At 43.5% G+C, this 23,696-nt stretch overlaps 1 protein-coding gene across 3 annotated transcripts in view; it reads left to right on the plus strand.

Annotated features, from left to right (window-relative positions):
- GPAM (glycerol-3-phosphate acyltransferase, mitochondrial) overlaps positions 1–11,092 on the plus strand; it is a 33,532-nt gene extending 22,440 nt beyond the window's left edge. For 2 of the 3 annotated variants that reach the window (XM_068139380.1, XM_068139381.1), the window contains 6 exons: positions 168–310; positions 2,616–2,693; positions 4,735–4,875; positions 5,903–6,092; positions 6,190–6,248; positions 7,685–11,092. In XM_068139380.1, the coding sequence (XP_067995481.1) occupies positions 168–310; positions 2,616–2,693; positions 4,735–4,875; positions 5,903–6,092; positions 6,190–6,248; positions 7,685–7,801 (728 nt within the window). In that variant the 3' untranslated portion in view covers positions 7,802–11,092. The remainder of the gene's footprint in view (positions 1–167; positions 311–2,615; positions 2,694–4,734; positions 4,876–5,902; positions 6,093–6,189; positions 6,249–7,684) is intronic. The other variant, XM_068139379.1, reaches the window with a different exon arrangement.
- Positions 11,093–23,696: the final 12,604 nt, after the last annotated feature.

The following is a 23,696-nucleotide window of genomic DNA, read 5'->3' on the forward strand; positions in this document are numbered from 1 at the left end:
TATCTATTGGTCAGAAACAAAATATTGATGCACTCTGTCTTTATTCTTCAACTGAATGGAATATTAGACTGCTTTTAAGCCTAGAAGTAGACAAACCACAATTTCTGAATTTTGTTTGCTCTGAAGCTCTTTGGAAATAATAAATTTTGTCTCTGTTTCTGCTCTAGCCTGCAGCCTTCATGCAATTCAGAGCAGGAGGTACAGAAGTGGTACCAATGGTGTTTCTCCCAGTTTGATAAGTCAAGAGCACCTGGTCCGAAAAGCTGCCAGCTTGTGTTACTTGCTTTCTAATGAATTTACTGTGTCTTTGGTAAGTAATTGCATTAACTGTCCATGATTCAGGTTTTTGTTCTGTGTGTAACAGTGTGTATCACTTCAAAATTAATTGATGCTTTCTTAAGTGTCACAGTTCTGATACAGTCTGTAAGTCTGTAAGTCACAGTTCTGTAAGTACAGTCTGAGGGTAATGGGTATCAAGAGATTGAGGATAATCAGATCACCCAAGAGATGTCTGGCCTAAGATCACATGTGAATTTCCTTGCCAAACTCCTGTTGCTACCTTGTTTCCTTGGCAAGGTGAGACAAAAGAGTTGATCTGGTTTCAGGGATGCACACTAAATGTGTGCATGATGCATTTCTGCCGTGCTGGTTGTAGGCCTTTCCTGAGAAAGAAAAGCTGCTTTCTCTGTCAGCTTCTCTAACTTGAAGCTGAGCTTCTCAATGCTTTCAAACAGATTTTGTGTGACTTCTGTCATTAAACCAGCACAACTATCTGCATCCTCCCCAAAGTTTTTCAATATTTTTTTTTTTTACTTAAACAATGGAAGTCTTTGAAAGTACCCAACTTGCAAGAGTTGGCATAGGTGGTTGACATTACACTGGGAACTCAGGCTCCAGGTTCTAAAGGCATTCTTAATTTGTGTAGGAGTGCAATAGTCACAGTGTGCCACACATCATTGCTCTCTACAACTCCCTGAAAGGAGGTTGTAGACAGGTGGGGGTTGGTCTCTTCTCCCAGGCTGCCAGCACCAGAACAAGAGGACAGAGTCTCAAGCTGTGCCAGGGGAAGTTTAGGCTCAAGGGGAGGAGAAAGTTCTTCACAGAAATAGTAACTGGCTGTTGGAATGTGCTGCCCAGGGAGGTGGTAGAGTCACCGTCCCTGGAGGTGTTCAAAAAAGGATTGGACCTGGCACTTGAAGCCATGGTTTAGGTAGTCATGAGGTGTTAGGTATTAGGTAATAGGTTAGACTTGAGGATCTCTGAGGTCTTTTCCAACCTGGTTGATTCTATGATTCTAACTCAGTTTCCAGACACTGCATACTTAAGACTCTATATACTTGCAATGTTAAGTGCTACATATTTTTTCCCCCCTTATGTTTAGAAGTTACATGGAATTCTACAGGTTCTTGAATCAGTTCTTAAGTTTGTACACATTTCTGCCTTGTGCATTTTTAAGATGGAAGCACATAAACCAAATCAAGTATTTTTGTCTGGGCACTAATGCAGGTCATATGGTGGAGTTCTTTAATGATCTTATCCATCTGATTTCAGAGTTAATAATTGTGGCAGTTTCAGGCTATGGCCTTTAAAAGCTAGCTGCAGATGCTCGAGCAGAAGAGTGGAGAAATATAAACAAATCCACAGTTGGGTGTAAAAAGTGAAAAAGAAGAGATTGTTCTAAATGAATTTCATTGGCCAGATGTGGATTTTTAATTTATTATTGTTTTTAATTAGAAAACATTTCTTACATGATTATGAGCAATGTCAAAGAGGTTGGGGCTTTTAATTCAGTTGCAAAACACAGAATTTCTTGAAAGTGTGCTTTCCTTTAAATTGAAGAAAAATCACTGTCACAAATCTCAATTATTTTAGTTTCATAATTATTTTATTTCAGAATTGTTAACCTAAAATTTCAGTTAGACCACTGACAGAACAAGAGGACACAGCCTCAAGCTGCACCAGGGGAGGTTTAGGCTGGGTGTTAGGAAGAAGTTCTTCACAGAAAGAGTGATTTGCCTTTGGAACGTGCTGCCCAGGGAGGTGGTGGAGTCACCATCACTGGAGGTGTTTAGGAGACTGGATGAGGTGCTTGGTGCCATGGTTTAGTTGATTAGATGGTGTTGGGTGATGGGTTCACAGTATCACAGTCACAGTATCACCAAAGTTAGAAGAGACCTCAAAGATTGGACTTGACAATCTCAAAGGTCTTTTCCAACCTGGTTAATTCTATTCTATTCTATTCTATTCTATTCTATTCTATTCTATTCTATTCTATTCTATTCTATTCTATTCTATTCTATTCTATTCTATTCTATTCTATTCTATTCTATTCTATTCTATTCTGAAAGGGAAGAATATTTAGTGTGTTTAACTCTCAGTGTAGTAATATATTTCCTCAAAACACTTGACCAAATTTAAATATTTTATTTCACTGTGATTCTTCTAATGTCTGCCAGGGTAAACATGAGTGGTGCTTTAGGGTTATGGTATTAAAAGTTTACTAACTTGCTTGAAAGGAATAACAGTGCTGTATTTAAAGCATTCCTACTCAAAAGGGATTGGTGTTGCAGTAAAGATGTGATTTTTTTTCTGTCTATTTCTTTTATGTTGTGCAGCCTTGCCAGTTGATATATCAAGTTTGCCATGAATCTGTGGAAAGGCTGATACAATACGGCATCCTTCTGGTGGCCGAGGTAAGGCAGTGGAGATACTGAATGAGATTTGTTTCCTGTGCTTGGCTTCAGTAGTAGGTAGTTTATCTTTAGCTGGGAGTCTTGTTCTAAATATATACTGTTACTGAAAGTTTGTAACTACTAGGTCCAGGACTGATACTACTTCATTCCTACCTTTGTAAGCATCAGATGTTTGTGTATAGTCATCCACAGGTGCTGTGAATGACTGTATGCAATGTCATTGTATCATTAAACCTACTCAGGAAGACTTATTTTTACTGCCCTGTAAAGTGGGGATCTATTTTAAATCATAGCATAGCTGCATGAACATTTGTTTTATACTCTACAGGAGTCAGTAGTCCAGGTCTTTTTGTCATTCTTTGATTCCTTCTCATTGATCTCAAAATTATTGTAAACCTCTTCTGCCAGCACAACTCAGAGTATCAGGGATGTAGTAGAGTTGCTGCGTGCTGCAGTCTGCCAGAGGCATACTGTGTAACGCAAACCTGCAGACCAGGGGGCAGCTGACTCAACATAGTTTTGTTTCCCAAGCTTTTATTTTTGTGTGTGTGTGTGCACAGTAAACAAACCATGGTGCCCAGGAGGAAGCAAGAAAATTCAAGGAGCACAATGACAAGGAGTTACATATTTGGCTGCTTTCTTCTTGCAGCAATTCAGTTTCAAAGGAGGCTAAAGCTGCTTCTTGTCTATTTATAGAATCATAGAACGGTCCAGGCCAGAAGGGACCTTCAAAGGTCATCCAGTCCAACCTCCCTGTAGGGACATCCCAACTAGGTCAGGCTGCCCAGGGCCTCGTTGAGCCTCACCTTGAATATCTCCAGGGAAGGGGCCTCAACCGCCTCCATGGGCAACCTGTTCCACTGTTCTACCACCCTCATAGTAAAGAACTTATTCTTGATATCCAATCTAAATCTGTCCTTTTCTAGTTTGAAGCCATTACCCCTCATCCTGTCCCTGCAGGCCTTTGTAAACAGTCTCTCTCCATCCTTCCTGTAGGCCCCCCTCAGGTACTGCAGGTGCCTACCAAGTCTCCCCAGAGCCTCCTCTTCTCCAGGCTGAACACCCCCAGCTCCCTCAGCCTGTCCTCGTAGCAGAGGTGCTCCAACCCCCTGATCATTTTCGTGGCCTTCCTCTGGACCCACTCCCAAGATGTCCCTGTCCTTCCTGTATTTGTTAACGACCATCATCCCACTCTTAATTTTACTGCTTGCATTTTTAATACACATAACCACAGGTGCTATTTATGTGATACACCTGGATTGTAAACCCTCTCCTTCTCTGCAGTTACTACTGCTTGCTTTTTATAAAGAAGTGCCCTGTCATTTATTAGATTACAATCATTATTAGATCAATCTAAAAATAAATGCTAATTGAATAAGGATTAGGCAGGGACCTGAATAAAATAGGTAAAATAAATGTGGAGAGCAGTAGATGTACACCACTGTCTGTCCAAGCATGAAGCCTCCCTTGAGGGTCCTTCTTTCAGGTTTGCTTGCTAAGCTGGTACTTTACCATTTATAGCTGGGATATAGGTAGCTACTAGGCAGTATACAAATACTTGTCTGATATGCACCACCCATGCAACATTTGAAGGCTTAAAAATGGAGCTATATACCCTCAGGAAATTTCCTAAATAACCTCTTACTGCTTCTGAAATGATAAGAATTTGCAAAATCAGTGCAAACACTGGAAGCAGTTTTTGTTTCACAACTTCAGACAGGCTGGAAGTGTTTTTGCAACCTGTTCTCTAAGCAGGGTAGCTAGCTTCTGCCCCTTCTAATTATTTCAGTTTACTGCTTCCATGGAAATTTGATAAATCTCTCATTAATTGATTGACTCATGCTTTAAGAAAAACAGTTCTTTTCCTCTGCTGCCTTCTTCAGAAACTAAGAAATACTCCTTCCACATAGTGATCTCTGTGTGCAACAAATATTGGTTAATGGATGGATTGATTAAGTCAAATGAGATTACAGAATGAACCTACTGGTTGTCTGGATTTGGATTTTTTTCCATATTTACCACTTTGTCTTTCAAATTCAAGCAGGATGAACAGGAGGATGTTAGCCCAGGTCTTACAGAACAGCAATGGGATAAAAAACTCCCTGAGCCATTGTCCTGGAGAAGTGACGAGGAAGATGAAGACAGTGATTTTGGAGAAGAGCAGAGAGATTGCTACCTGAAGGTAATATCATCCTAAGGCTAGTAGTGTTGAAGGCTGTTGCAAGAGGTACAAAGTACTTAGCTAGCTTGAAAGGGGTAATGATAGGGTTTTTTCCCCGCTGGTTCATGATGTTAGTCTGGTGTATTTTGCTACAGTCAGTAAAACAACTTTCTTTCATAGATTCATAGAATGGTTTAGGTTGGAAGGGTCCTTAAAGGTCATCTAGTTCCAACCCCCTTGCCATGGGCAGAGGCACCTTCCACTAGACCAGGTTGCTTGTCCAACCTGGCCTTAAACATCTCCAGGGAGGATATGTCCACAACCTCCCTGGGCAACCTGTTCCAGTGTCTCACCACTCTCACTGTAAAGAATTTCTTCCTAATCTCCAGTCTAAATCTCCCCTCTTCCAGCTCTAAGCCCTTGTCCCTCATCATGTCACTGCAAGCCCTTGTAAAACGTCCCTTCCCAGCAGAGAGCTGAGGACACATCAAATAATCCTTCAGGAAAGTGGGAGGACAATGGTTAGTGCCATGAAAACTGAGGAAGACTCAAATATCTTAGTGTCTCTATGTTTTATTCTTGACTGACAGCATTACACTCTAAAAAGGGCACATCTGGCTGGTATTTGTTTTCAGCCTAAATTTCACCTCACAGATCGATCATGTTGGTTTTGTTTTCTCTCAGGGCTGACACACACACAGAACTTTAGAGCATCTTGTTAACACTTGGAAACTTATGTCCATCTGTGTAAATGTTTGGCAGCCATTCTGTTGGCTGCAGAACAGCCTAAAGTTTTTCAGTTTATTTTAGGAAAATAGTTATTAAATCATGGAGGAGAGAACAAGTAGCATTCATCTGTGACGTGCAGTGTCTATTTTGTCCCTCCCACTAATCTGCTTTTTGGCTATATTGTCATATGTGTTGTGCCCCCACACTCCTTTTTTGTACTGAGAGCTATTTGGGCTGCTGTTTTGTCACATGCTGGGTTGCAGGTCATTTCTTGTTTGCATTGATCTCTGTTGCTCAAGTTCTTGTTTCCCTTTTTCAGGTGAGCCAATCTCAAGAGCATCAGCAATATATCACTTTCCTGCAGAGGTTATTGGGACCTTTATTGGAGGCATACAGCTCTGCTGTCATCTTTGTGCACAATTTTAGTGGTCCTGTTTCAGAGTCTGAATACCTTCAAAAGTTACACAGGCACTTAATAAGCAGGACAGAGAAGAATGTTGCTGTTTATGGTATGTTAAACTAATTTTGGAACTATTCCTCCTAGCACAAGGTAGCTCCAAGTCAATGGCAGATTGTTTATCTCTGTTCTGTGTTGTTTTTTCACAGCTGAGAGTGCTACCTACAGTCATGTGAAAAATGCAGTGAAAGTCTTCAAGGACATTGGGGTAAGTATTTGCTGATCAAAGCTGGAGATGGTTAAGTTTCATTTTAATAATGAGCACAGTTTTGACAATTCAAGGAACATCTCCAGTGTCAGTCAAGAATCTGTGACTGTACCTGCAAAAGTTTTGTGAGTTTTGAGCATTTTGCTTTCCTTAAGGCTCAGGGCTATAGGAGAAGAGCACACATTGCAGATCAGGGCACTTCTTGCCCCTGAGAAAACCTGTCTAGGTGAGCACAAGGTGACTAGACACTGTTTTTCAGAATCACACACAGAATCACAGAAACACCAAGGTTGGAAGAGACCTCAAAGATCATCAAGTCCAAATGAAATTCCTCTGCTCTACTCCATGTCCTTATTGGATATTAGTGACCATGCTGAAAGGCTGAGAGCATCTTCTATGCTTAGCAACAGCTCAAATTTAATTTTGAAGACCTGCTTAAGTCTTCAGAAAGTATTAGTCATTGAATTTGGGCTTAGCAATGATTGATGCTCCTTGGAGAACCACTCTAATAGACCTCCAACGTCCACTGTGAGGATACAAATGTTCTTTAAAACAAAGAATCAGTCTTGCACTTTAACCATGAGCATTTTGAAATCTAAATCACCTATCCAGATTGTGCAGAGCAAGAGTTTTTCTTTCATGAGAGTGATGTGGCTTCCTGAATGCCAGATGGGATTTAGCATTGTAATTTTGAAAACATCAGCATTTAGGCCAAGTATTGCTAGGTAAGGACTTTTCAGTATTAAGTAATCTAAAAATAGTTAGCCTGTGGAGAAGCTTTTATAGCAAAGACCTCTCCTTAGGGACTGTAAGAACTGTAAAGAAAGCATGTATCAAATCCATAGTGTTAATTCTAGTTGATTTTGCCATTGAAAAAGTGGAACTCTGTGGCATCTATTGAGTATCTATTCAGAGCAAAGCATCTGAATTCTTGTTTTCAAAGTGCTTACACTTGCAGTTCAGATGTGGGGTTTATCCCTCACTATTAGGAGTAGGCTGTTTATCATACTCTCTGCTTATTTCTCAGTTTCTCTTCTTCTGTACCACTTGAAGGGCTTCAACACTGAATGAATTCTACTATCTACAGGCATTGCCATCTAAGCCTTCAAGAAAGGATGTTAGGAATAAGTTCTTTACCATAAGGGTAATGGAACACTGGAACAGGTTGCCCAGGGGGTGGTTGGGGCCCCATCCCTGGAGATATTCAAAGTGAGGCTCAACAGGGCTCTGGGCAGCCTGATCTAGTTGAGGATGCCCCTGCTGACTGCAGAGGGGGTTGGATTAGATGACCTTCAGAGGTCCCTTCCAACCCAGACCATTCTGTGATTCTATGACAAGAAAAAAAAAATAAATGAGGGCAAATTTAATATGGAAGATGAAGTCTCAATCACAAAGGCAAGGAGATTCCTTTAACATGTTGACATGTTGTGCTCTAGGTTTTCAATCAGACGAAACAAAGACAAGACACCATTTTGGAACTGAGCACTATGTTCCTACCTCAGCGCAACAGGCAGAGACTACTGGAATTCGTCATGAGCTTCATGGTAATATAAACCACATAGAGCACCTTTGTCCAAGGACGTGAAGACAGGCTTTGAGACTGTGTCAAAGCCTGGGGACGTTTGCTAATCCTGCAAAGTGTGAGGTGCCACTGTCTGTGTAAGGCCTTCTCTGACTTGAACTACTGGAAGACAAGTGCCTTCTTATGTATGCATTTATGGGTTTCTTAAGTCCCAGTCCTGTTGTCATACAGTGATACTCAGATGACACTTTGGATACAAGTAATCAAACACCTTGCAAAAAATAAGAGGAACTCTTAGAATTAGGTTTAAAATTAAGAATGAAGTTTTATCAGTGTTACATTTTAAATATACTTTTAAGGACTGTAACAGATGCACAAATCCATACATCAATGATCTGTAGCTAACCCTGAGATCTTGAATTTAGTGGCAACACAGCTTATGGCATAAAACAGTAACTCTGATTCCAATTCAGTTTCATTGTTTTAAATAAAAGATGAAAAAATGTTGCTTACACATGATAGATACTTCATGGATGAAGCCATAGTTTTTCACAATTGTTAACATAAATGCCAAAATTCTAATGAGAATAACACAGACGTCTGAGAATGATGATCATGTAGCAGGTGATTGTGAGCAAGGTCAGCAGGCACGCCTTGCACCGTTGCAGCTGTGTAGTGCAGTGGTAATTTGCACTAATCTTCCGCTGTCATGAAGAGCATGAGAGGAGCGTTCTCGTGTTCATTATGGTGTCTGCCATTCAGCCAGGTGAAAGTCAGGAGACAGTTGCCTGAATGTGAATAGCTTGTAAAAGCTTAGATTATTATTTAATTGAAAAAAAGAAACAACCTATTCAGTTTGGTTCTTTGTTGTGTGGTTTGGTGGGGTTTTTTTTGTTGTTGTTTGGATGGGGTTTGGTTTGGTTTGGTTTGGTTTGTTTAATAATAGAATGTCTTTTTTTTTTTTAATGGAGTAAAAACTTGATTTTGGGGGGGGGGGGGGGAATAATAAATTAATTTTGGCCCTAAAAATTTCAGCAATAATATCTGCAATTCTTTGGAAGCAAGTGTTCATATTACATTCTCTTGTTGAGCAGATCTAAATTGGCATGAAGTACTAACCTCTAGAAAGACAGAAACGTCATGAGCAGTGTACCTTTGACTCCAATCTAACTGACTTAAGAAAACAAAAGTAATTGATAGACAAAACTGAATGATGAATAAATTCTGTCCTATGAAACGGGACTCTGGTCTTGCAATCTGATCCTTTTGCATGGAGTACTTGCACTGTAGATTTCATCTTCTCTTCATGTGAGCAGAGGTTCGATTGCAACCTGTGGTCCTGTGTTTTAGTACAGCTGATCTAGCTGAAGCAATAACTCGGTGGTATGTGAAGTTGGTTTGCTTGTGAAACGTGTTTTATCTCGTTTTGATTGCCTTCTCCGTGAGGGAAATCAAACATTTCAACACTACTCTTGATCCTTGCATCCTGGCCTTGCGAGCAGAAAGCTCCCCCCAGCCTTCATCATGCAGCCTCTCTTGCTTAACATAAATCCGGGAAAGCATACTTGAATCTCAGCACTTGCACTGTTAATGCCAGCACAAAACTGATGCATCAGATCCGAGTTTGTGGCCAAGGAGCTTGCATTTGTACTGCACGTTTGTCAACGAGACTCTTTCTGTACCTTTTTTATTAAATGCTATGAGTATTGGGAAGCTGCAGTTTGTAGTCGATTAATATGATCCTGTTAGCACTGTGAGACGCATGTGTTCTGTCACTAAACCAGGTGCTCTACAACACTTAAAAGACTTTCTGAACCAAAGCTGCATTAATACGGATAGGAACTGACCCTAGAGTCACTTCTGGTTTTATGTCCCGCTGCTCTCTCAGCAGGGTAGCGACTACATCACACGTAATTTTTGTGAAGTCTACTGGCTATTTAGAAACACAGTTTCATCTCATACTACTAACATGCACTGTTTGTTAACCTAATGAATGTTTCATACAATGGTTGTTGCTGATGGCTTCCATTTAATGTCAAAAACAAGAAAAAAAGATGAGGTGCTTCTAAATAATGAGCTCTTACCGTTTACTGCATTTCAGTAGATCTGAAGTGTACTAACAGCAAAGATTGTACATAAATAGGTTCTTAAAAATGAAGCAATATGAAGCAAAAACAAACAAACAAAAAACTTGAGTCATTTTATTCAGAGTGTTCTGCCAACTGATGTATTGGTTACCACAAAACCCAGGAGTGCTGTGGTCACTGGGAGTGTTCTGGCTAGGAGTTACAACTAAGAATATTCATGTCTTACATTAAAAAAATGAAGAAAAGAAATCTGGTTAATATAGGATAGTGTGTGGGTAGGGTATTAATGCATGTGAAGACACATTAATGATTACATTTAGTATGCAAGAGGGAGGAGGCACCTCTAAAACTGGTTTGATTCAGCACCGCGAGTCATATGGCCCTGGAAGCTTTTGCATTCCGCAGCAAGTGTGTCTCTGTGTATCTACATGCAAGTGTGTATGTCCTAAACACATGGTAACAATACTGGGCCCTGAAAATAAAGCACAGAATATAACATTATCAGGCTGTAACAGTCAAAAACTAAACCCAACACTTTTGCACTGTATTTATACCTCCAGTGTCTTCTGATTATCTTCACCTCTCGTGTTACCTGTGCTGACGGAATGCCAGGTTAATTTCAGTAAAGTTAACCAGTAAACAAGGAAGGACTGGCCTTGAATTACCACAGGTGTATTTTAAGACTCTTCTCTCACAAAGACTGACATGAGTCTTATGAGCATTTTACTCAGGTGTGAAAGTCTTTTTAGGCCAGGGTCTTTCATGATATGAGAAACTTAATCTTCCCATGTGCTTCCTGTAGGTCTCACGTTTTCAGAGTGATTAAAATGTAGAATTTCACTTCCTGTGCCACCACGGCTACCCAAGCCTCCCCCAGGGATTATAAACCTGTTAATACACTTACTTTCTACTCCCACTGACATCAGAGGCACACCTGCCTTCTCTCTCACAGTGTAGGGCTTTATTCACCTGTCTTTGCTTAGGAAGCATATCACACCCTTGTGTTCAGCTGACTGCCTGCTCCACGGAGAAGTATCAGAATCACCACGTAGAAGGTGATTGAGCTGGGAGGTGATGTATGATACTGCAGCTGTTGTTTCTCTGCTAATGAGGCTGATACTGCTTCCTTGAGAATGTTACCACATTTTACCTGTCATGTGTAATGCTGTCTGTTGTAGAAGCACAGAGGTATACCGGAGTCATTTTAATAAATAAAACTGTTTGCTAATATGACATTTAACAAGTGTGGGGTTTTTTGTGGTGGTGGTTTGTGTTTTGTTGTTGGTTTTATTTTTAAATAATCTGCTAAAATAATTAATTTCCTAGCTTTGCCCCACTCCAGGCAGTTTCTGAAATTAAACCATGAAAATCTTCCATTATAGAATAGAATAGAATTAACCAGGGTGGAAAAGACCTTTGAGATCATTGAGTCCAACCCATCACCCAACACCATCTAATCAACTGAACCATGGCACCAAGCACCCCATCCAGTCTCTTCCTAAACACCTCCAGTGATGGTGACTCCACCCCCACTGTAGCTGTATCCCTTACCAGTGTATGGACTGGACAGAACCATTTAAAAATCATAGAATCATAGAATTGGTAAGGTTGGGAGGGACCCCAAGGAACATCTAGCTCCAACCTCATGCCATGGGCAGGGACCCTTCACACTAGATCAGGTTGCTTAGAGCCACAAATCAGGGAGGTGACATCCTGACTCCTGGATCACTCTTTGTTGAGTTATGAAATGGAGGTGTCATTTTTCATCTGTTTCCCCATCCTGCAAGGCTCTTGTATGTGGCTTCATCTTTAAATGTGCCTCTCACTTTACAAGGAGCCAGGGGGGTGGGGGGTGCCTGGGGTGACTCTGATGCTGCAGACTGTCCATTCTCATGGCAATTTCAAGCTGACCTGTAGTACAATAAGCTCCTGTCAGCAATCCTGACAGCAGCTGATAAATCTGAATCAATTGGTGTGGGGCTTTAATATGATAGAAGCTGCATAGATGATCGTTACTTAAAGTGAGAAGGAGGGATGCACTTTCACTCTTCAGGGAGAGAAAAGAAAAAGTGATCAACTGATTCTTTGAGAGGCCTCTAGCAATGTTCAGATGCAAGCAAGGCTCGATTAATTGACAACTCCTGGCTGAGGCAGGAAACTAAAATTCAATTATCGTCAATAGCTTGAATAAAACCCAATTCTTAGTGGTGGTGACCTTACATGGTATTCTTTCCTAAATGTCTTCCTATTTCTCAGTCTTTTAAAACCCCAAATGTCAGATAAAGCACTTCTCTCTGTTTTTTGCTTAATTCAGTTTTCTTGCAATAAAACCTTGTCAAGCTTGTTTAGGAGGATCACTTGATCTGAGGGCTCTGTTTTGTTCTGTCTTTTGGTACACTAAATTTTCAGCAGCCCTCTGTTTCCAAGGTAAGGCCCACACTGACCCAATTCTATTTGCATTTGCTGGGTGAGAGCTGTCATCCTTATTAATTTTTCTGTAAGTGGTCCACCTGTTAATGCAACTGAACAAAAAGTATTGTAGTTGATGCTGTCATCACAATAAGGAAATTCCTGGCTCTTGAAAAGAAGCATGTTTGAAGTGTTCACTGCTGCATATTATGTTGGAGTTCAGACTTGGGAGACTATAAACCCCAAAGAGACTTTCAGATTTCATCTGCCATAAAGCATTGACAGAGAAACAAAAGGTATTTAATGAAGTATTGTGTAACTCTTAGTCATACAAATAGATCTGTATTATGCAATGCCAGGTTTCAATAAAAGATGCATGGCTTTATAACTATGAGTTATTGGCATGAAAAGGGTTTTCTCCACTACAGTAATCATGCTATGAGCAGGTGACAAAATTAATAGCTGAGGGGCAAGCAACTGATGTCGTTTACCTGTACCTGAGCAAAGCCTTCGACACTGTCCCACACCACATCCTGGTCTCCAAACTGGTGACACATGGGTTTGATGGGTGGACCACTAGATGGATAAGGAACTGGCTTGATGGCCGCACCCAAAGAGTGGCTGTCAATGGCTCCATGTCCCAGTGCAGGCCAGTGACAAGCGGAGTCCCTCAGGGATCAGTCCTGGGACCTGTCTTGTTCAACATCTTTGTGGGTGCCATGGACAGTGGCATTGAGTGCACCCTCAGCAAGTTTGCTGATGACACCAAGCTGTGTGGTGCAGCAGACATGCTGGAGGGAAGGGAGGCCATCCAGAGGGACCTTGACAGGCTGGAGAGGTGGGCACAAGCCAACCTCATGAGGTTCAACAAGACCAAGTGCAGGGTCCTGCATCTGGGTCAAGGCAATCCCAGGCACAAATACAGGCTGGGCGGTGACTGTCTGGAAAGCAGCCCTGAGGAGAGAGACTTGGGGGTGCTGGTAGACAAGAAGCTCAACATGAGCTCTCAGTGTGCACTTGCAGCCCGCAAAGCCAATCAGATCCTGGGCTGCATCAGGAGAAGTGTGGCTAGCAGGTCGAGGGAGGTGATCCTCCCCCTCTACTCAGATCTGGTGAGACCCCACCTGGAGTACTGCATCCAGTTCTGGAGCCCCTATTACAAGAGGGATGTGGAGGTGCTGGAACGTGTCCAGAGAAGGGCCACAAGGATGATCAGAGGGCTGGAGCACCTCTCCTATGAGGACAGACCGAAGGAGTTGGGGCTGTTCAGTCTGGAGAAGAGAAGGCTCTGAGGTGACCTCATTGTGGCCTTCCAGTATCTGAAGGGGGCCTACAGGAAGGCTGGGGAGGGACTTCTCAGGATCTCAGGTAGTGACAGGACTAGGGGGAATGGAATGAAGCTGGAGGTGGGGAGATTCAGGCTGGAGGTGAGGAGGAGGTTCTTCACCATGAGAGTGGTGAAGCCCTGGAACGGGTTGTCCAGGGAGGTGGTCCCTGGAGGTGTTTAAGCCCAGGCTGGATGAGGCTCTGGCCAGCCTGATCTAGTGTGGGGTGTCCCTGCCCATGGCAGGGGGTTTGGGACTAGATGATCCTTGTGGTCCCTTCCAACCTTGACTGATACTATGATACTATGATACTATGCTATAAAGCTGATAGTTTTTGCAGTCACTTGATCTCAGGTGTTTTAGAGGGCACCGATCCCTGACAGAAGAGGAAACCTATATCTGGAAGTCAGTGACACCTTTTGCTCCTAATTTACATGCTACTTCTGATGCTGTCTTGTATTTAATTTCCAAGCAATTGTAGTTTAAGGAAAGCTGCATTTGTATGGGTACTGAGTGGATCTTTTTTCTCTCCTTAAATTACAGTTCACAGTCAGAATGGAAGAATTATGGAGTAGAAGAATTACTATTAGTAGTGGAGACAATTCCACTAGCCTAGTCTCATCTGTTCAATATCTGCGTTAGTGACTTGGGGAATGGAGGAGACAGTTTGCTCTTTCCATTTGTAGGTAACAAAGTCTGGGAGAGCCAGGTGGTGCACTGGAGGTTGTTATGATCTCAATGGTAATGATGTGTTTTGGAAAGATCTGAAGGCAAAAAGAAGAATGAAATTCAACTGGGAAGGCATAAGGTGTTACAGCAGAGAAATAAAACTAAACACACAGGAGATAAACTGTGTAGCAACTCTTTGAAGAAAACTTTGATGAGTAAATCAAGATTTACTAAGGCAGGTCATGAGCAGAACAGGAGTCACAAGTGGCAGGCTGTTATGAAAAGGTCAAACATCTTGCAAAGACGCCAGGTTCCTGCACGCCACAGACAAACACAGGGCAGAACCTTCCAGTCCGTTCAGATTGGTAAGGTCTCAGTTGGGATATGATGTTCTGTGTAAGGAGCATTATTTGACGGATGACAATGAGCAAAATGGAAGGGTGGTGAAGAAAAAGGCTTGTTCTTTCCCTCCTTGTGAACCAGAGAAGGGCAACAAGGCTGGTGAGAGGCCTTGAACACAAGCCCTATGAGGAGAGGCTGAGGGAGCTGGGATTGTTTAGCCTGGAGAAGAGGAGGCTCAGGGGTGACCTCATTGCCCTCTACAACTACCTGAAAGGAGGTTGTAGCCAGGAAGGGGTTGGTCTCTTCTCCCAGGCAACCAGCACCAGAACAAGGGGACATAGTCTCAAGCTGCGCCAGGGGAGGTTTAGACTCGAGGTGAGGAGAAAGTTCTTCACCAAGCAAGTCGTTCGTCATTAGTCATTGGAATGTGCTGCCCAGGGAGGTGGTTGAGTCACCGTCCCTGGAGGTGTTCAAGAGGAGATTGGACGTGGCACTTGGTGCCATGGTGTATTCATGGGGTCTGTGTTGATAGGTTGGACTCGATGATCCTCGAGGTCTCTTCCAACCTTAGTTATACTGTGATACTGTGAGAATCTGGATTATTCCCTGTATATGGGAAAACCCAGGTTGAATAAAAGTAGTGGATCCAGTCTTCAGTTGTGCTGAGAAGAATGTGAAATACCTGAATAGTTTCAGATGCTATCACTGCAGTATCTGAAAAGATACTGGGAGTCCTTTTTACTGTAAGCAAAGAGAAACACAGATAGATGGTCTGGGAGGCTGAAGTTTCCCTTATTCTGAATATTGTGTCCCTCTCCTTGCCAGTAGTGCCATGCTGTGTGGTGGTGAGCAGAACGGATGGAAGGTGAAACTAAGCCTTCCAGGTCTGGGCATCTTTCCTAGATGAAACAGAAATGGGTTAGTGGAGAAGCAGCTTGATCAGGCTGCTTTGGCTGGTGGTCTGGCTGGCTTCATCCCTGAGTCCCAAGCTCAGGAGCAGCTCTAGTACAGATTTGATGGCTTTGTTAAGGATATTCTGTGAAAATGTTTGCTTAGTGTTTGAGCTGGCCAGAAAAGCCCACGGAGTGCCAGCAGAGACAAGGAAAGGAAGAGAGAAGAAACTGGGTAACATCACTGTGCCTCTGCACTGTGTCTGGAGTGTTGCATGAGCATTTTCACAGAGGAATGTGGAAGGGTCTCCTAACTCTGGCAGCAGTAAAGTTTCTGGAAAATGGGTAAGGAATCCTGCTTCTGGCATTTTCCCCTTCCAGACTTCCTGGCAGATTACAATTACAAATTAACCCTGTAATCTGTTAATTGTTAACAGATTACAGTTTAACTCTGCCCCTGCTTTGGAAATGCTGAAACCCAAGTGACATTTCCTGAGTTTTGGGTTTGCTGCTGCCTTGACTGTTTTGTTATCTCAGGGGTTCAGGCACCAGTGATTGTATCTACCCAAAGAAAACAACATTTATAAATGCCACAGAGTTGTCAGTGGCACATAATGCATTTTCTTTGGAAGAATTCCAGGATGCCCCCAAAAGCAACCTCTTTCAGTGAGCTCTGTACTGTGTGTAATTGGTACCCAAGATGGCTTGTTAACAGCTAGCTAGAGCATGTCTGTAAAACTAGTGTCTCACCTTTGATTTGTTGTTCTCCTTCAGAGGAGAGTCAGGAATGGGGTGATAGATTGGGTTTTGTTTCCTAGTTAAGCATTTTGCATATTTGTGGAACATTTTACTTTATGTCTGTGTTAATGCATGTGTGCTCCAAATTTAGCTGAAGCCCAATTTTAGCAGTGGTGCTAGGCACCTTTCTGAATCAGCCTTCCTGTCTCTGCAGGGTGGAGAAGGCCAATTAAACTGCTACCTGTCAGAAAGCTGCAAAAGGCCTTTTTCAGTGTTGATATTTCCCCTTCATTAAACATTATTATCATAATCCAGCAGCTTTGCTTACAAATCTGTCCCTTTGTCTCACTGTCTGGTTGGCCATTTGTAGCCTCTGGTTTCCACAGTTTCTTCTTGTGTGCTGCAGGTTTTGAGACCCGTCATCCTCATGACCATTCCTGTTCCCAGGTCCTTCTCTCTGTCCTTAACAGCAATTCTTTGGTTGGATGACTCAGCTTTCTCCTTCAAAAAGAGCCCACAAAATGTGAAAATAAGCTCCTCTTAAGATCCAGACACAGTACCTTAAGTCAATGAATATTTGTATTGGTTTTCTATCAGAAAATCCTGTTTCCTTAAAAATCAGCATGCTTCCTTGTTTTAGCAAGGTGTTTGTGAAAGAATTAGATCTGAAGAAAGGTTTTGCACTGAAGGCAGTGGCTTTCTTTGGGGTTTTGAAAGTTCCTTTTGGGGGTTTTGAAAGGCAAGGTAGAACAAGTCGTTGTTTCCACACCTTCCCCCCCCCCCCCCCCCCCGAGTTTTCCATAAAAATCAGAATCACTGAATTAATCAGATTGGAAAAGATCTTCAAGATCATCAAGTCCAACCTGTCACCCAACACCATCTAATCAACTAAACCATAGCACTAAGTGCTTCATCTAGTGTCTTTTTAAACACCTCCAGTGATGGTGACTCCACCACCTCCCTGGGCAGCCCATTCCAATGGCCAATCTCTCCTTCTGGGAAGAATTTCTTCCTAACACCCAGCCTAAACTGCAAAACTGTTTTAGAATCATAGAATTGTTGGGGTTGGAGGGGACCTCAAAGATCATTCAGTTCCACCCCTCCCTGCCATGGGCAGGGACACCTCACACTAGATCAGATTGATCAGAGCCACATCTAGCCTGGCCTTAAAAACTCCCAGGGCTGAGGCTTCTACCACCTCCCTGGGCAACCTGTTCCAGTGTCTCACCACCCTCATGGGGAAGAACTTCTTCCTAACATCCAATCTGAATCTACCCATTTATAGTTTTTTTTTTTTTCCATTCCCCCTAGTCCTATCATTACCTGACACCCTAGAAGTCTCTCACCTGCCCCATTTCCCCCCTTTTTCCCCTCGAATCCCAGAGCACCTGGGCTCTGTTGGAGTCTCCTCCCACCCCAGGTGTGGCCACTTGACTCTCCCCACCCACTCCCCTATTTAATCCCCCCCAGGAAAGGCAGAAGCCCTAAGCTGAGCCCTTCTGGGCTGAGAGATCCTCCTCTCATCACTGGTGAGTGCCCATGGTGCACGCTGGGTGATGGTGGTGGTGACGACAAAGGCCGGGGGGCCTGGTGGCCCCCCGGTTGTTAGGGCAATGATTGATGACTCCTCCAGTATCATCCACGGGTGCTGGCTGGGCCTCCTCACTGGGGCTGAGCTCCTCAGTGTAGTATCTTGTCTGGTGAGGGTCTTGCCTCTGGCTCTGCGATGGGTGCAAAAAGGGTGGTGCAGGAGCTGTTTAATCAGATGATATTCTGACACTGTTTTTACTTGGAGGCCCCTGGAGTCTGCTCTCCTCACTCAATAAATCTCTGCTTTTGTGCCTCATTACAGACCATTTCTCCCCCCTCACTACTTCTTTTCAGAAATAGGGGAGGAAAAAACCAATAAAGTGTTATCTAGAAAATACATTCACTTATCAATCAACTCTGAACAGGAAGCCTTCAGGAAGAGGGGCAGGTTGGAAAGTAAGAATCACAAAACACATTTCATAAAGAACAGACAGGAAAAGGCTGCATCTTCTCCATTGTGGTTATGTTTCACGATGGTAAATGCAGAGGCGGGGAGGGGGAAAAGAGTTCAAGCTGGCTTGGAAATCTCAGTCACACTTCTCTACAGGAAGGATCACTGAGAAAGGGACATGGTGACAAGTGAACACCCATCCCTCACACAGAAATCTAAAATTAATCAGGTTGAAAAAGACCTTTGAAACTGAGTCCAATCTATCTAATCAACTAAACCATGGTACTGAGTGCCTCATGCAGTCTCTTTTTGAACATCTCCAGTGATGGTGACTCCACCACCTCCCTGAGCAGCCCATTCCAATGGCCAATCACTCTTTCTGTGAAGAACTTCTTCCTAACATCCAGCCTAAACCTCCCCTGGTGCAGCTTGAGACTGTGTCCTCTTGTTCTGGTGCTGGCTGCCTGGGAGAAGGGACCAGCCCCCACTTGGCCACAACCTCCCTTCAGGTAGTTGTAGACAGCAATGAGATCTCCCCTGAGCCTCCTCTTCTCCAGGCTAAGCAACCCCAGCTCTCTCAGCCTCTCCTCACAGGGCTGTGCTCCAAACCCCTCCCCAGCTTTGTTGCCCTTCTCTGGACACGTTTCAGCAAGTCAGCATCTTTCCTAAACTGAGGGGTCCTGAACTGGACACAGAATGCAAGGTGTGGCCTAACCAGTGCTGAGTACTGGGGCAGAATGACCTCCTTGCTCCTGCTGGCCACAGTGTTCCTGCTCCCAACTTGGTGTCATCTGTAAATGTACTGATGATGGACTCAATCCTCTCATGCAGATCGTCAATAAAGATATTGAACAGGATGGTTCCCAATACTGATCCCTGGGGTACACCACTAGTGACGGGCTGCCAGCTGGCAGCGTCAATCATTCACCAGCACTCTCTGGGTTTGGCCCTGCAGCCAGTTCCTAATCCAGTGCAGGGTGCTGCTGTCCAAGCAGGTGCAACAGAACAACCAGATTTGAAATGTTTGTGATGTTTCTTTCGGCTGTCATTGAAATGTAATTAATTTTCTCTTCTTTATGGGGACTAGCTTGATGAATCCAATAATACTTGCAACTGTGAATAAATATTATTTGATATTTGTTAAAGTGATGAGCTTGGCTCCATGAGATGAACTTCAAAGCTATGCTGCAGAAGAGTATGTTCCATGCAAAGAAAGGAAGCTGTATCCTCGGGCACATTCCTTGGAATAGTTTTTAATTCCCCAGAGAGAATAAAGTAATAAAGTGAATGTTCCCTGTCTCTAGGAGGTGAGGAGATGTAGACATGTCTTGTGTTTACATTTTTGTAATACTTAAATATCATGTGAATTAATCACAGTGGGAGGCTTTAGAACTCCTCCATTCTTCCCTCAAAAGTGTGGGTTCTGTCAGATTTACTCCAAAATGTTTCCCTTTGTTCAAGAGTCTGGGAAAACTGTTTTGGCTGTTAAGAGAATTCTATCCCTTTACCAGCTGTAATTGTTAACCCAAGTTGTAGTTTAAGGCAGTCTGAATCAAGGAAGCACAGGAATACTAAAAGCTGGTATTTCTGGATATACTCCTGAGAGTTAGGGGAGCGAACGGGGACAGGAGGCTGTGCGTCTGTTTTGTCTTTTAATTAGTCTATATACAGTTATCCTTTTACCCATGCAGGAGGCATTATAACTGGAAAATGTTGGAACTGGTGATATATGTGATAAATGAAGTACAAATTGGTTATTAATAATTGAAAGCAAAATGCTAGATAAGTTGAAGCGAGTTGTCTATCATTTGCAACCATTAAAGGATTAGTCTGAACAAGACAGTGCAAGGCTCCCTTATCTCTTACTAAAACCTCAATTCATTTATTAAAAACTCAGATCTAAATGATGCAGCAGGCTTGAGATATTGCTGTTGCAATAGCCTTATCCTGCTGCAGGCTTGGCATAAGCTGGAAGGAGAATTCAGTGAAGGAAAACATGGTGAGCGGGTCCTGCTAGAGACAGCCTAGTCCTGTCATTGGGGATTGTTGTTGTAGGTCTTGCAAAGAGGTGAGGGGCTAAGAGAGCAGGGAGAATGGGGAGGGCTGTTGCACCAGAGGATTGGAGGGACATCACTGGTACATGATGGAATGGAATGCTGCTCCTGGCTCTGAAATGGTCTCCAAATGTGACTATTTAATTCTTTATGTCAGAAAGTCCCTCACTGCCTAGGAGGGCGAGGGTGTGATGGCCTGTGGGACCCAGGACCTGGGAGCAGGGGAGGACAATGTACAAGCACCTCCAGAGTTGCACAGGTATTAACCTACACAGTGCTATGTCCTACTGTGCTGGCAATCCCAAGGTGTGTGTCTGCACTGGACACCTCTGCCCTATCCCTGCCCTTGAGTGGGGCAAGTGGCACCTGCTCAGCCACAGCACGGCAAGGATGGGGCATGTGGCCTGCACAAATGGCTGCCAGTCTGGGCAGGTTCTGGCTGCACACAGAAGCATCACAGAAGATGGGATTAAATAAGAGGAGCCCCAGTGAGATTCTTGATCCAACTAGCTCAGGTTGGTTTTCTTGAATAGAAAAAAAAATAATCAGTTCTCCCTGTTACAACTTCGTGGCTGTAGTTATTTCCACTGTCCACATGAGCTCTGGCCCAGTGATTTCTTTCTCCCAACTCATTCTCATACAGAGGAGGAACCCTGAGTCTGGCTGCTCCATGCTGCATAAACCACATAAGGGTGTTTTGTTTAAACTGCTTAAAACCCCTCTCTTTCCCTGCTGTTTGTTGCTTTTACATTCAGACTGTGTTTAGCGAAGTAAGGACTCCCTCACAGATCTATCAGGGCTGCAATAAATACAAACAGACTTCTCAAAGGAGATGTTTAGTTGCCACTTATGTCCATGGGCAGAAAAATGCCTGATGACCAGAAAACAGAGGGTGAAGGATTTTGATCCTGGCATTTAAAACTTTTTTCTTTAGAGGGATTTTGTCATTTTGCTAATAGACAAGCATGGGTGAGCCCAGTTCCATCTTCAGTGTATCCAGCAGATGGTGATGGAGTTTCATCTACAGCTGTGATTCCTGTCGAGGGCCTGGACAGCACTATTCCCATACCTGAGCCCCCAGGCTCTCCATTAGGAACAAAACATTTCCTTGGCAGCCAGATGCAATATTTTCTTAACAAGAAAGGCACTTGGTTTGGAGCTGATTTTATCTGTTGCTCTGACTGATTTTTATAGGTGCAGGAGGCAGGCTGTTTGGCACCTGACACAAACACCACCACCTTGAAAGACTGTCTATGATGCCGGTAGGCATGCAGTGCTGTTTACACTGCTTCAAGAAAAATTTGCACTACAGGAGAATCCCTTCCCCTCATTTTCCTCCTGCAACCTTTGGTTTGGACAGGCATTTTTGAGAAATGAAGCCACCACTCCCAAGTCGAGACCTGAGCAGGCCTCAAGTTTCAATGTGTTCCAGATGCAAGACCTTCCCACCCCATGCAAACCAACATCCCTTTACAGCTGTTGGAAGCAGAAAACAGAACCTTCTGCAAGGTAGGTGGAAAGGAGAGGCTGTCTGTATGAGTGTTTCAGGGAGCCCAGCAGGGCTGCCAGCTCAGCTTGTCCCCCTTTAGATATAAACTTTCCTCTGATGCTGGAGGGTAACTCCAAGGCTTTGCCTGAATGTGAGTACAAGGTGCCCTCATAGCATGACTACAGCTCCTAAATATTCTGCAAAGCATTACAAGCATTAATTCAATTTAAAAATGTCCTGCAGTCTTTTCCTTGTGAAGATAACCTTCTTGAACTCGTGTCCTAGGAAGAAGAGTGATTAAAATAGCAGTGCACAGCCTAATTTGTCAGCACAGTGTTTTTAACACAAAAACCTCCTGATGCACCCACCAGGACAAAGCAGATTGCCCTAACTAAAAACTGAGGAGTCCCCTGACTTTAAGAAATCCCTCAGGGGAGAGGAGGCAGCACAGTTCACTCTACTGCATAGCACAAAAGTGCAGGGTCTGGACAGGGAGATAGCCTATGCCCTGCTGAGCACCTCTATCCTGGTGTCCAAGTGGCTTTGTGGAGCCCAGAAGATGCAGTTCACACTCATTTCTTGATAGCAGTGTTGATGCTGGCAAATCCTGTCCTTTCCCCTTCCCTCTCCCTCCTTAGCTTCTCCCCAGTTTCCATGTCCCCTGTTCCTGGGCACAGGAGCTGGGAGCACAGGTGAATCAAATTCTGCAGCTTCCTCCTCCTTCCTCCCCTTTGCTTCTGGATTACATTTCAGGTGGATCAAACTCCCAGTCTGGCTCCTTGTGAAGCACCAGTGATCGCTGTTAGCATGGTGGAGTGAGACAAGCTGATGACAACAACAAATGATCTAGAAAGGTTGAAAGGAGGGCAGAAATATCTTACACAAGTATTTTAAAGAGACTTCTACCCTTAAAGCTTTAAGTTTTGTGGCAATTCAAGTAATTTCTATCTTACTCAAAAAGCAAAGTGTGGGCAATGAAGCAACCAAGACAGGATCCTTATGACCTTTCACTTCTCCCAGATGATGTGCAGGGCAGACCTCCTATGTGGGTCTAGATCCAAGAAAATAGCAATTGCCTTAGAGATGGTTTAAAAGTGAGAAGGAAGACGGTTCTCTGCCAGCTCAGAAACTGTAGGCATGCTCTGAGCTGGAAGAGACTGCATTTAATTCCCTGGGCCTGGCCCTTGCAGCCTCGTCCTGCTGACAGGTTTAGAAGCAAAACTGGGTTTCTTGTTCTGCCACTAAAGTGTTTGGGATCAGAATCTGATTCCTTTTGTCAAAATGACAAGGAATCAACTCCTCTGTCTTGAACTGCTTGTGAGAGACGTGGTCACTCTGGCACAAATAAAACTCCAAAATTGTTTCTTCCACATCTGAAATACCAGCTCATTAAGCCAGGAGGAGATCCGTGGATTCTATAAGACAGCCACTGGAGGGCAGCTCTAAAACTCAGAACTGCCCTTGTATCGACTAAACTAATCTGTCCCCAAACGATCCACTTCAGGCTTATCTTGTTGCAGTGAACATTTCCCTTTTGCTTTCCTACATTCTTTTTCCTCTCATTCCATGATTCTCATATCCTACAGCTTTTCAAGTATACAGGGGGACAGCTTCCCCTATGCACCTGCCAGCAGCAGTGCAGCCAATGCTAGGGGTAACACTAGCTTGGATGAACAACCACTCTTACCCTGTCCCGGAGCATTTGCCTCCTCGGTCTGTGCACCAAGTCTCCCTGCTGTTTTGGCTAGAGCTTCTCCGTCACCCTACGGGACGTTGAGCACAGTGGGCAAAATAGATACTGAGGATTAAAAGCCTTTCACAGCTCTAAAGCTGCTTCTTCAGGGGGCTGAATGTGTCCCAGAAGTAAAAAGAGGGGCCACAGATGTCATGCATGCTGCAGTGAATATCAGCTGCAGCACATTGCAGCCTGGCAGGAGATGCC

This window comes from Melanerpes formicivorus, unplaced genomic scaffold, assembly GCF_026170545.1.
Source record: "Melanerpes formicivorus ecotype bairdi unplaced genomic scaffold, bMelFor1.0.p_v2 SCAF_6, whole genome shotgun sequence".
Lineage (NCBI taxonomy): Eukaryota > Metazoa > Chordata > Aves > Piciformes > Picidae > Melanerpes > Melanerpes formicivorus.